Source organism: Ictalurus punctatus, chromosome 10 (assembly GCF_001660625.3).
Source record: "Ictalurus punctatus breed USDA103 chromosome 10, Coco_2.0, whole genome shotgun sequence".
Lineage (NCBI taxonomy): Eukaryota > Metazoa > Chordata > Actinopteri > Siluriformes > Ictaluridae > Ictalurus > Ictalurus punctatus.
This window is the reverse complement of record NC_030425.2, coordinates 2,929,003-2,941,114: the sequence shown is the minus strand read 5'-3', so window position 1 is coordinate 2,941,114 and position 12,112 is coordinate 2,929,003. Positions and strand designations below refer to the sequence as shown.

The following is a 12,112-nucleotide window of genomic DNA, read 5'->3' as shown; positions in this document are numbered from 1 at the left end:
ATTTATGTAGCTTTTAATTTCATAAAGAAATAACAACAATAACACCTGCTCTAAAATTCAATTTGGACAGGTTATGTAATAATCACAACAAACACTAAAAGTACATTTATAAAGTACATTTTCCCATTTATTTCTTGTAGTAGCAGCGTACCACAGGATTTAAAATAAAAATGATGATATTAACATCAATCTATAAAATGATATGAATACAGTACACAAAGTAAAAATCGACTTCAATCCCTATGGAACTTGGAAGCTGTATGCCTATGAATTTTGAATGTTGTAATCATATACATGTAACATTAAATAATATTATTTTGTTGTGTTGTATTTTTAATAAATGTAAATTTTTTTGCCAGTGTACATCCCTACATCCAAATCTTTGTATAATCTTTTATTTTAAAAAAATAAATAAATAATGTTTCCTTGAGATTTTATGTACGTTAGGTCAAAGATGAAGAGTCTGGGATTCCCAGTTATTGTACACAGTACTTATTGTATGTCACTTATTTTAGGCTGTCCCAATTAACCTGACCGATGTGTGACTCACGTCTGGCCATCTTGATAGAGATTATATTAAAAACGTGCACATGATTTGAACTTTATTTTTGGACTTTATGTTTGTTTTGTTACAATAGTACATCTCATGTATATAATAGTTATGAAAATAATATATTTTTTAAAAAATGTCAAATTAAAAAATTAAAGGAAATTCGAACACCTCTACCGAATTATTTCTTTCTGGTGCTATATCTACCCTCTAGTACTTCATAACAGCTTGTGCGTAAGTCTTAAGGGTGCATTATTCTGCATTCTATGAGCTATTTAACTGAATAATATAGCAGCCTCAACTGTGACATGTTTGTCTATAGAGGGCGTACTATCTATGTAACGGTGCACTGTTCTTTTTTTTTTTTTTTAGCTGCACTGTGTAAGTTTGAAAGTGGTCATACAAATCAAGCAACTGTACATCATTTGGGAATTTGGGCAAAATTAGCATTTTTTAACATGGTGCATATTACAGTACAATTACAAATTCACCAATCTGATGAGAAAAGAAGGAAGATGAAACATGGCACAAATGTTTACAAATCTTTCCACGTCACTTATAAACCTAATCATGAATCAAGAAAAATGTTAAATCCTCTTAAATTCTCCTGCAGAAAGGCAAAGGTTCTAACTTTATTTCCATGTACCATTATAGATGCTTTGTATTTAATGATGAAAGATGTTTATTAGTAGACATGATGAGTACCCTGACACCTTTGCCCTCCTTTTGTGGGTTTTATCTTACTCATACACACACACTCTCTCACACACACACACACGAACACACACACACACACACACACACACATAAAATGTGAAAGACATTTGAGCTGATTGTACAGGAGAAGTTGCGTGATGGTAGGGCTTGTGGGTAACATTAATATCACGTAAGAGATGGACAGACAGATACATAGAACTCATAGCAATAACACCAAAGAAGCCACATGCTAGTAAGCACATCGTCCGATTAACACTTTTTGTCAGGCGCAACACACAGTTCACATTCTGTTAAGAGCGGGTGCAGGGCCAGCGCCAACTGGCATTAGTTAGCTGAAGAAAATTCAACTTAATGTCGATGTTTGTAACTCAACAAGGTTTTGTACACAAAAGGTAAGAGTCCATTTTTTTATATTTGCAGTCAGATAGCGCTATTATTATTTTTTTAAATACCCAGATTCACATACATGATGTGATAATAATATGTGCATTATGTATATATATATATATATATATATATATATATATATATATATATATATATATATATATATATATATATATATATATATATATATATATATTTATTTATTTTTTTTTTTTTTTTTTTTTTTTTTTTTTAAGCATCTGGTTTAATGGGTTAAAGATGCTCTGTAGTGGTTTTCTAAGCATTTTGTGTCTATGGTGTAGAACAATGACTTCAGATATGATCAGTGATAAAGAGATAAAAAAAAAGTCACTGCACTATACTGAGAACTGCACATTGCTGATTTGTTTTAGTTTGATGTTTTGTTCTTTTCATTATGAAATTTGAATGCATAAATCAATTGAAAAATTGTGTTTATAGCGATCTGGTGAAATGTAATGTTGTGATATTTTTCAATTGCTATACAAATAAGCTTGCATATTAAATCTGTATCTTCCTGTAGAGTGTTCAGAGTTTTTCTAAACTACAGCCTCACGTCCCTCTTTTGCTACTCACATGGATGTTTATGACCAGAGGCATCAATCATAGCACCTAACAAAAAGTTCATAAATTACAAACATGCAGAAAAACAATCATCAAAATCTAAAACCTGAACATTTTTTCTTTACTCTGCTCACTTCATCGTCACTTCAATTAATCCACATCCATCCATCACACAAAAATAAAATGCAAAGCAAAGTTGCCCAGAAACCAATAATCAATACCCAACATATCCACTACTGACACACTTTCAAGGAAAAATACCATCAGCACTTTTTATTTCTTCATGTTTCTTTGTTGTTGTTCAAGCCTATCTATAGTTGTGTAGAACATGTTGTCTCAACAAAGTAACAGATGTTATGTGTTAAAAGAAATAGATGCGCCGAAAAAAGAATAAGCTTCTGGTGCTTGTGTCCGGAAATCTTCATCTTGCCGTCTGCACCCAAATACAAAAACAATTCAAGTTCATCATAAATAAATACAAATCAATATTGTGATGATAACGAGTGTTATTTTGTGTTTTTCAGCTTCACGGCTGTGCAACTTCTAACATGTAGATTTGCCATATTGCAAAGAATATGACGTAAGACGAAAATATAACAATAATAATAATAATAATAATAATAATAATAATAATAATAATAATAATAATAATGTTGAGTTAACCACTTTTGGTAACAGACAAAAAATAGATTTGTCATATTGGCTATAATGTACATGTCTGTACAGGAAGGACAGAAAAGTGAAAGAGAGGAGGAAAACAGGCTCTTTTGAAGCTGGCACTGTGTGGTAGAGGTGGTGGCAGCACATATGTATTTTTAGCAGTTCAGCATGTGAGATCTTCAGTTATACTTTACATCTCTGTCATATTAAGAACTTTCACTCACTTTTTGTTGAGTGGAGCAGCACAATAAGGTACAACGTTTGTGATGTGGAACATCATGTAGCTTCCAGAGTTGGCTTTTTTAAACTATTATGCTGTACAGTTTAAACATGAGTACAGCAGTCTTCTGTATATTACCATTTACTTATGAAACTTTTTCCCATGCATTTCAAATCCTGGGATCCCAGTTAGCTGCATGTGAAGTGTATTTTGGGTCAACATTATGTGAGCGAAAAGTCTGTCGATGTGAAATCATACTGAGGGCTGGTTACTAATATGTTGAGTTACTAATGATACTGCTGTCTAAAACATGAAATACTGCATATGGTAATGATAGTTACAGGGTCCAAAAACTGAGGGCAGTCAACTACAATTCACGTCTCTGCATAGTTGCAATAGCCTGCAAAAGCATGACATCATGGAAATGTGTGAAAAGTGTGAATGTATATCAACTAGATACTGTTCATAGCAATAACCAAGCTGATGCTGCTGCAGAAAAGAGACGCTACCAGAAACACTTGGGCGAAAAAAGAAATGACTGATTTTCAGACTTTCCGTTATACTGGTTAACGATGATGTGTTTTATATTTTTCCTATCGAATCTAAAATGTGTACTATGAGATGTTATACGTTGCTGTATGTTGCATGCGGTTGTAAAGAACAATGAGTAAAAAAAATATTAACAAGAGCACAGCTGCTCTCTCTTCTTCACTCTTCTTATCGGAAGATTTGTTATATAACTATGAGAACAGATTTGTTTTTTTAGAAAATCATGTACTGAAACAGTAAATCAAGGAGGTAAAAAGTCATTTAAATAGTGGGTACAAACCATTTTATGGGTTTCATAACCACTTAAAACCCCTCCCCCTCCTCAGTTTTGCTGCTAAATAAAGTGACTCATTTTGTGTGTAAGTGACACATAGGGGGAGTATTGCATTTTGCTGTGGTTAGCAAGGCCCACTTAAAAAGGAAACAAAGCTAACACATTTTTTCACTGAGTCTTAATGCTAATTACAGTAAATTGTATTGACAGCAAGGCATGTGGATATCATGCATTTTGTAGTGCCAATGTTATTGTAAAGTTTTGACTGGGAGGTACTCCATTTATATTATTAAAACCAAAAACGACCCCCATACAGAAAGAGCCACAGAGAGCCTTATTACTATTACAACTGACTGGTGAGTGTATTGGTAGTTAGTCAATAGGTTGAAATAAGAAATGCAAAATTTGTAATGCTGCATAAAATAATTTTGTGGCATTTACATTACACTGATCTAACATTTATTTCATCATTAGCTCATGTACTATTTTGGTGCACTCAGTATATGGACCATTAGAAATCTTGATTTGTATTACAAATAAGAATGGTATGTTGTAAAACATGTGAATACAACAACACTACGGTTTTTAATCCTTGTAGGGATGTAGACGAATATGAATATATTGTTTAGATTGAACAGATAATGTGTTCTGAATGAATACGAATACAGATCTGAACAGTAGGGCTTTTGTTTGTTTGTTTGTTTGTTTGTTTGTTTATTATAATAAAGCTTGCCAGAAAGCTTCAGAAGAGGTGTGTACATCAGGATCCTGAAGGAGCAAACTAAAATGTTACATGAGCACAAGGGTTTTATTTAATGTGGAGATCAGAGAATGACTTGTGGAAGCCCAGGGGTATCATTACAGGTTTCAGAAAAATTCTACTTCAACTACAACTGAAAAACAGCACAAAAACAAACACAAAATGTTTGGGTAGAGGAGAAGATAGAGGTTTAACGGTGGCATTCATTTCTGATTTGCATTATCTATCTGCAATACATGGATATTATACACAAAACCTGGCAACCCTGCTCACAGAACAAATACCACATTTATTAACATTTATACAAATAGGTGATGGATGCACTGTTTGGGCTTAACCTGACTTAAACACTGCCTTATTGAGCTCCAAAATAAAAAATACAGTTCTGTACAATCATAAGAAATATGCTGTCATGTTTTAAGCTGTTGCTCCATATAGCTCACACAGCTTGTGCACTGTACATAGAGTTGCAAATCTCTGTGGACTCTCCACAAAATCATTATTTAATTATATAATCACTCTTAAATGATCACTTTCCATAGTTAGTAAAAAAAATTAAAGTACCCCATTCTGACTTGCAGAAACACTGTGTCCCAGCTTTATAGTAGATTCTGATAGCACTTCCAGCAAACTTTACTGATCTTTCTGGAAGGTCAGGGGTTCGAGTCCCACCATGGCCCTGTGTGTGTGGAGTTTGCATGTTCTCCCCGTGCTGCGAGGGTTTCCTCCGGGTACTCTGGTTTCCTCCCCAGTTCAAAGACATGCATGGTAGGCTGATTGGCGTGTCTAAAGTGTATGAATGGGTGTGTGAGTGTGTGAGTGTGTATGTGATTGTGCCCTGCGATGGATTGGCACCCTGTCCAGGGTGTACCCCACCTTGTGCCCCATGTTCCCTGGGATAGGCTCCAGGTTCCCCCGCGACCCTGAAGGAAGGATAAGCGGTATAAAAGATGGATGGATGGTTATTGCAGCCTAAATAACAGTTTCTCGTTTTGTGAAAGACATCATGGCTTTGAAACGGTTATCTTGCTTACTCAATAACATTATAAGAGAAGATAGAAAGCTTCACAGAAATTTCCACAGGGCGTCTGGTGGTTCAGGGGTAGAATAAAGTAGTGTTCTGCAAATAGCTATTTGTTGTTATGAACTGTGGATGAAAATTTCTTCTTTTACAGCAGCCATGTTTATTCAGTGGTGTCAAGTGTTTCAGTGGCATAGTGGTAGGCTTAATGGATCAATCATCCAGTATAAACCACGCCCACTTTCCTGAGTATGAAAATGTGCAAATATTTTGAGTACTAAACAGATACAGATAGAGATAATGGCCTTCTGTTACACTCATAAAGCAGATACCAATGGATATCTGTATGAATACAAAAAGAAGTATAAATACATTTACATTGTCATTTTGTTCTGCTTTTTATTTTAAGAATACTTGACAGAAAGCTTCAGACTAGGTTTGTGCATTGGCACTGGGATCTTTTAAGAAGAAACAATGACGTTAAGTTTTAACTTTAATGTGGAGCTAGAAAGCCGCAAGAATGACGCTTGTGGCAGGTTTCAGCGGAAAAAAAAAATAAAATAAGAAAAAAAACTCAAAAGCTCAAATACCACAAAAAAAGATTTGAAACTAGCCCACTTTTGTATAATTTTTTGCAAATATTCTTTTATAGCTCTCCAAAAGGTAATCATTGAATTAATTATAAATATACATATACATATACATACATATATATATATATATATATATATATATATATATATATATATATATATATATATATATATATATATATATATATATATATATATTAACTTGTACATTAATTATGGTTGGTGTTTTTTTTTTTCTTTCTTTCTTTTTTTTTTTTTTTTTGTCATTTTAAAATAAATGATCTCCAGTAACCCCGCCTTGGCCCGATGCTCCCTGGGATATGCCTCAAGAATACCCCTGATCCTGCAGGATAAGTGGCATAGAAATGGATGGATGGATGTTCTCCAGCATTCTTCCTTCTCAGAAACCTTCTCATAATAATCATATTCAATCAATTCAATAATCAGGCATTATGAAAACCCATTTTGTCCATCAGCATCATTACATCCCCGCTCCGAGCATTCTGATTCAGATTTTTCTGGAATTTACCACGTAAATCTTATAAAACATCATTAGGTCTCTATTGTTGTCAACTTTAAACAATAGTTAACATTTAGGAAAGCCACTGTTTTGAAATATAGTTAACTTACTCAGTATTTAAATCTCCGTGTTTTCCTAGATAACTGCATTTATAGCTATTTTCAAAATATAATAAGCTACTTTTGCACCAAGTCTTGGTGTAGTGATTTGTCCCTTTTCAAATAACCAGCTATTTGTTTAATCAAACATATCGCAATGAGCAAATTATCCCCCCGTACGTTTGAATTCTTGAATATGACTGGTCAGAAAGTGCGGATTCATTTTATATAACAGCACAGCTCAGACAGGATAGTAGTTCCTGCTGCAAGGTTTATATTCATTTTAATATATTATCGATTAACATACACAGAATTAACACTTATCGATTAACACTTGCACAGCATAACATAATTGAGGATCAATAATGAATAACGAGTTAATAGGTGCTGCTGTCTAACAAAGAAAAACATATAATTGGTGATGTGAAGTTTTTTGTTAGGAGACATTTATGATTGATAATCATATGTTAGACTGATTGTTTAAACAATAAATAGCTCTCAACGTCTATTCTTGGTTTTAGCCTTCGGTTTCACCTGTGAAGACTGCATTTGTTGTTAAAAAGGATAAGCCAATATGAAGATCAGCGTGAAATGGGTGAAAAGCAGGCCACTTTGATGCTGAGATAAGAGGGAAAATCTGAGGCACAATCATTGGGCACAGCCAATACAACAATTTGGAAAGTCCTGAAAAAGAAAGAAACCACTGGTGTACTGAGCAACAGACGTTGAATGAGTCAGCAAAGATAAACAACATCAGCTGATGACAGAAAATTTTTGACAGTTGTATAGAAAAACCCAAAAACAACAGTTACTGACGTCAGCAACCTCCACAAGGGAGGGATGAAGGTTTCACAATCCACTGTTCAAAAAAGACTTGAATGAATCAGAATCAGAATGAATTCCGAAGTTTACAAAAACATTTTGTCTGCCAATTTACAAAGAAATGCATCCAATTTAATTGGGAGGAAAGACAATGACCCAAAAAGCACTGCCAACTCAACAAGGACTTTATCAGAAGGAAAACGTAGAAGGTTTTAGACTGGCCAACAATCACCAGACCTTAAACCAGTTGAGCAACATTTCATCTCCTGAAGAGGATACTGAAGGGAGAAACCCTCTGAAACAAATAGCAACTGAAAGAGCTGTGGTGAAAGCCTGGAAAAGCATCACAAAAGAAGATAACAATTTGGTCACGTCAATGAGTCACAGGATTGATGCAGTTATTGCAAGCAATATTAAGTAAATGTCACCTGGTCTTTTTTCAAATTTTCAGCTGTCCAGTTTAGATGAAACTGTGAGTGTATTTATTCACCCTAATAAGAAATAAAATGGGTTTGTTTTTTTTTCAAGAACAAGTTGGTTGGATTCTTTAGATTTTTTATGTTCTCATGAGAATGGTGTTTGGTTAAAGGAAAGGTTTGAATTATTAAACATTGCTGCAGTCTGTGCAATATTGAACAAGTGTAATGTATATATCGAACATTTTCCATGAGATTCTGGTGCCTCATGATAGCTTGATTAAACATATCAAGTAGGATTGTACTACATGCTATCTGTTTAGTGAGACATAGTCTTCTCCAAAATTAGGAGAATGTGCTAATGCTATGAGAAAGGAAGGAAGTACGAGGCACAAACTTTCATTTCTCATATGCTCTATGTATTTCTACACTCTATGTATTGCCTCCTTGTTTAGGTATACCTGTGTGATTCAGCGAGTGAAACTAAGGAAATGTTTAGTGTGCTAGGTCATGTTTAGGTGTAGGCAAAGAATTAATTAGCTTCATTAATAATTATGACAATGGAAGTTCCTCACAAGCTGTGTGTGGAGTACAAACTAGTAATAAGCCATTGTAAACTGTATTCACAGAAAGGCTATAATGCTGTAAGATGTTCAGATGAGAAAGATCATGCACTTTCTCAAACCACAAGGGGAATTTCCTTTTTTTTTCATTGCATTTCTTGTTGCTCATGATGGACCATTACGGGAACATACAGGTTAGACCTAACCTTATGAACCTTAACCTCATTAAACCCAAGCCATGCCCAGACTTTGGCAAATGTGATGGTCTATAATAAGCACTGAATTGTATATATAGTGGACATTTATGCATAGATAAAATTCACTATCCTGTACTGCTAAGTCCTCATTTAGGATACACATGTTTATGTTATAAAAACAATATGTTTTTGTGTTTTTGTTATAGGATTGCATACTGAGAGGTTGACTGAGGATCTGAGCACAGGCTTACTCCAAGTGCCACTTACAAATGTACTGACATAAAGCACGCACTTCTGAAGCAGAGGAGTTCTTCAATCTGCCATTGTTGGAAAGTATGCAGTCTGCATTCTCATGTCCGAGGAGGGATGATGAGATAGAGGCTGAGGAGCCATCTCATAGAGGTCTAGGCTTGCGTCGCAAAAGAGAATTTACACCGGATGAGAAAAAGGATGCCTCTTACTGGGAAAAACGTCGCAAGAACAATGAGGCAGCCAAGCGTTCACGAGAGAAGCGCAGAGCAAATGACTTCATGCTGGAGACACGGTTAGTGGCACTGAGTGAGGAAAATGCAGCTCTACGAGCTGAGCTACTGGCTTTGAACCTCCGATATGGCCTGCTCAGCTCTAACTGTCCTTACACATCGCATCAGAGGAGCGTCCTTCAGATGCATTCATACTTTGCTCAATCATCAAACGCCTACCCAGACCGAGAGCTTTGGGAAAGGTACAAAATGAGTCAGGAGCCTTCTCAATGGCCTGGATACCAGCAAGCAACTGAGGCCATAGCAGCGCATTATGGCTCAAACATTGTTGCCACACACTCCTTCCCCATTAACAGGGCCTATTCTTACCTTCCAGATGTCCCTAGTTTTGTTCCCTCTACAAGCAAACCCATGGTCTTAGCTCCTGTATTCCCACCACTAGCTGCCTCGTTCCCAGAAATTCCAGTGTTAAATCCAGTCGGTCAGAGAACAACTCTACACAAGGAGGCTGAGCAGCAGCCACCAGCCAACGGCAGTGCTGTGCTGCCTCACAAGCTGAGGCTAAAGAATCCAAGATTAGCAAAGAAAAAAGAAGATAGAATCTCAGCTACATCCCCACACTCAATATATGTATCCAGCTAAAGAAAGATGCTTGATAAATGCTACATGGTAACATTTCAATGTAAACCATTTGTTTAAAGAAAAAGCATGACATTTTTTAATAATAGTAATAATAATAATAATAATAATAATAATAATAATAATAATAATAATAATAATAATATACAATTTAAAATCCCAAAAAATTACACAAAAAATGCTCATGCAGAGGAGAGAATGAAATGGAATGAAACTTTTTGATGAAAGGCAGCACAATGCCGTGATGGGTATCATTGTTGCCTTTACACATCCAGGGATCTATGTTCAATCCTGAGTTCTGTGTGTCTGTTTGGACTCTCCGCATAGTTTTAGTTGGGAACTTATTTCCACTCTCTGTCCAAAAACGACATGTCTAAATTGTGTAAATGAAGACTGAATGAGTGTCTGTGTGTATTCACTCCTTCCTGGGTGTAATCCTGCCTTGAACCCAGGCTCTGATTCCACTAAAACCCTGACCAGTTAGTGAAATAAATGAATTAACAGTTTGATAATATTGCTGTGTAAGAAGATAATCAGTGGTTTGGGATAGGTTCAGATAAGGAGTTTTATCATTTCTGACTTGTACGCACACTGCCATTCATGTTTTTACATTTTTTTATTATGATTTCGTTTAAACCACCTTTTAAATACTAAAAGGTTTGCAAATCTAACCAAGGAATAGTTATAAATTAATTCAGAAATGTTTATTATTATATAGTTAGTGAATTAAGAAATATCATTGCAACAGTTTAGGTATAATATTATCAGAACAGGTTAAAATATTGTTACTCTAATTAGGCACATACAGTGTAACATACAAAATATTTGTTTTACAATACTAGCACTGACTGAAACTTTTATCTATATGCTTAATGGGTTTACCCTCCAAGTGTAGCTGCCTTTCATAGAGTACTCATTCGCACAGGAATTTGACAGTGAGCAATTCATAAAATTTTCATTGCCTTAATTAAAAAGCTGTTTAGTATAATTTTGTCTTGTCTCTGGCACTAACAGCGATTAAAATTGCCTAAGAAGGTCCAGGTGTTCAACATTTTTTGACAAATTGTGTAGGACAAGTATTTTAGGCAGCTTTAGATATCTAATGGCAAATTACAGGCTGCAAACGACAAGTTGCAAGTCATCATGAGATCAACTTTCATGCTGTACTGGACTTCAATAGGAACTGTAGATACTGAACCCTTTTTTTTCCTGCATTACAAAAAGATGATTTAATCTGCTATTTGAATGAACACAAATGACTATGTTTACCTTAGATGTTTTTATGGGTGCCCATTGCTGGTCTGAAATATATAATAAATGTGCAAAAAATTAAATCTGTTTGACTCCTGGTATTAATTGCAGGATTCAGAAATTCAGAACATGGGTAAAGTATAAATATATGTATATATATTGAGAGATATGACCATTATTATATCCAACAAATGTGGGGTGGATAGTTTTGTAATTTTTTTTTACAGACTTTCCTATGAGGAGGTTAGGGTGAAGCAGTAGTTCTTGCTAGCAGTAATAAAGCAACAGGAATCAACAGGCTGTGTTGCGGTTTAGTAGTGTTAAGAGAGTGGCTACAAGTGAAGTTTCAGTGGCATGAAGAGGTGTGTGTGCGTTTGTACATGCATGCATGGTGGGGGGGGGGGGGGGGTCTTTGGGATGGGGGTGTAGGGGGGGTTCTCAGCAGTTATGAGTCACTAGCCACCAAAACAACACACTGCACACAAGCAAAAAGCAGGCACTCTCCACTAACTCAGGTTTCCCTCAGTAGATCTTAAATTTTTTTTATGAAGGTGACTAATTCATTGTGATAATAAGTAGTTAGTTAGAACAGGATGTGATGTTTCAGAATGCAAACACTGATTAAAACTAGCCTATTGTGGCCAGATTAGTTACATTCTAAATTTATTGTCAAAATGTCATCTGAGATATGAAATATACACTAGGTTCACTGCTTTTCAGATATAGGTAACACTGTTCTATAACACATAGGTAACTATGCAAGAACTAAGCAGGAACAAATTAATGGTTTGCATGTTACTCTGTATTATTC

The 12,112-nt window shown here is 35.2% G+C and overlaps 1 protein-coding gene across 1 annotated transcript; it reads left to right on the top strand.

Moving 5' to 3' along the window:
- Window positions 1-1,331: 1,331 nt before the first annotated feature.
- LOC108270825 (nuclear factor interleukin-3-regulated protein) lies at window positions 1,332-11,458 on the top strand. The gene is made up of 2 exons (XM_017477775.3): window positions 1,332-1,659; window positions 9,136-11,458. Exon 2 carries the CDS (start codon window positions 9,265-9,267, stop codon window positions 10,051-10,053), a length of 789 nt encoding a protein of 262 aa, XP_017333264.1. The 5' UTR covers window positions 1,332-1,659; window positions 9,136-9,264; the 3' UTR covers window positions 10,054-11,458.
- The last annotated feature ends 654 nt before the right edge of the window (window positions 11,459-12,112 follow it).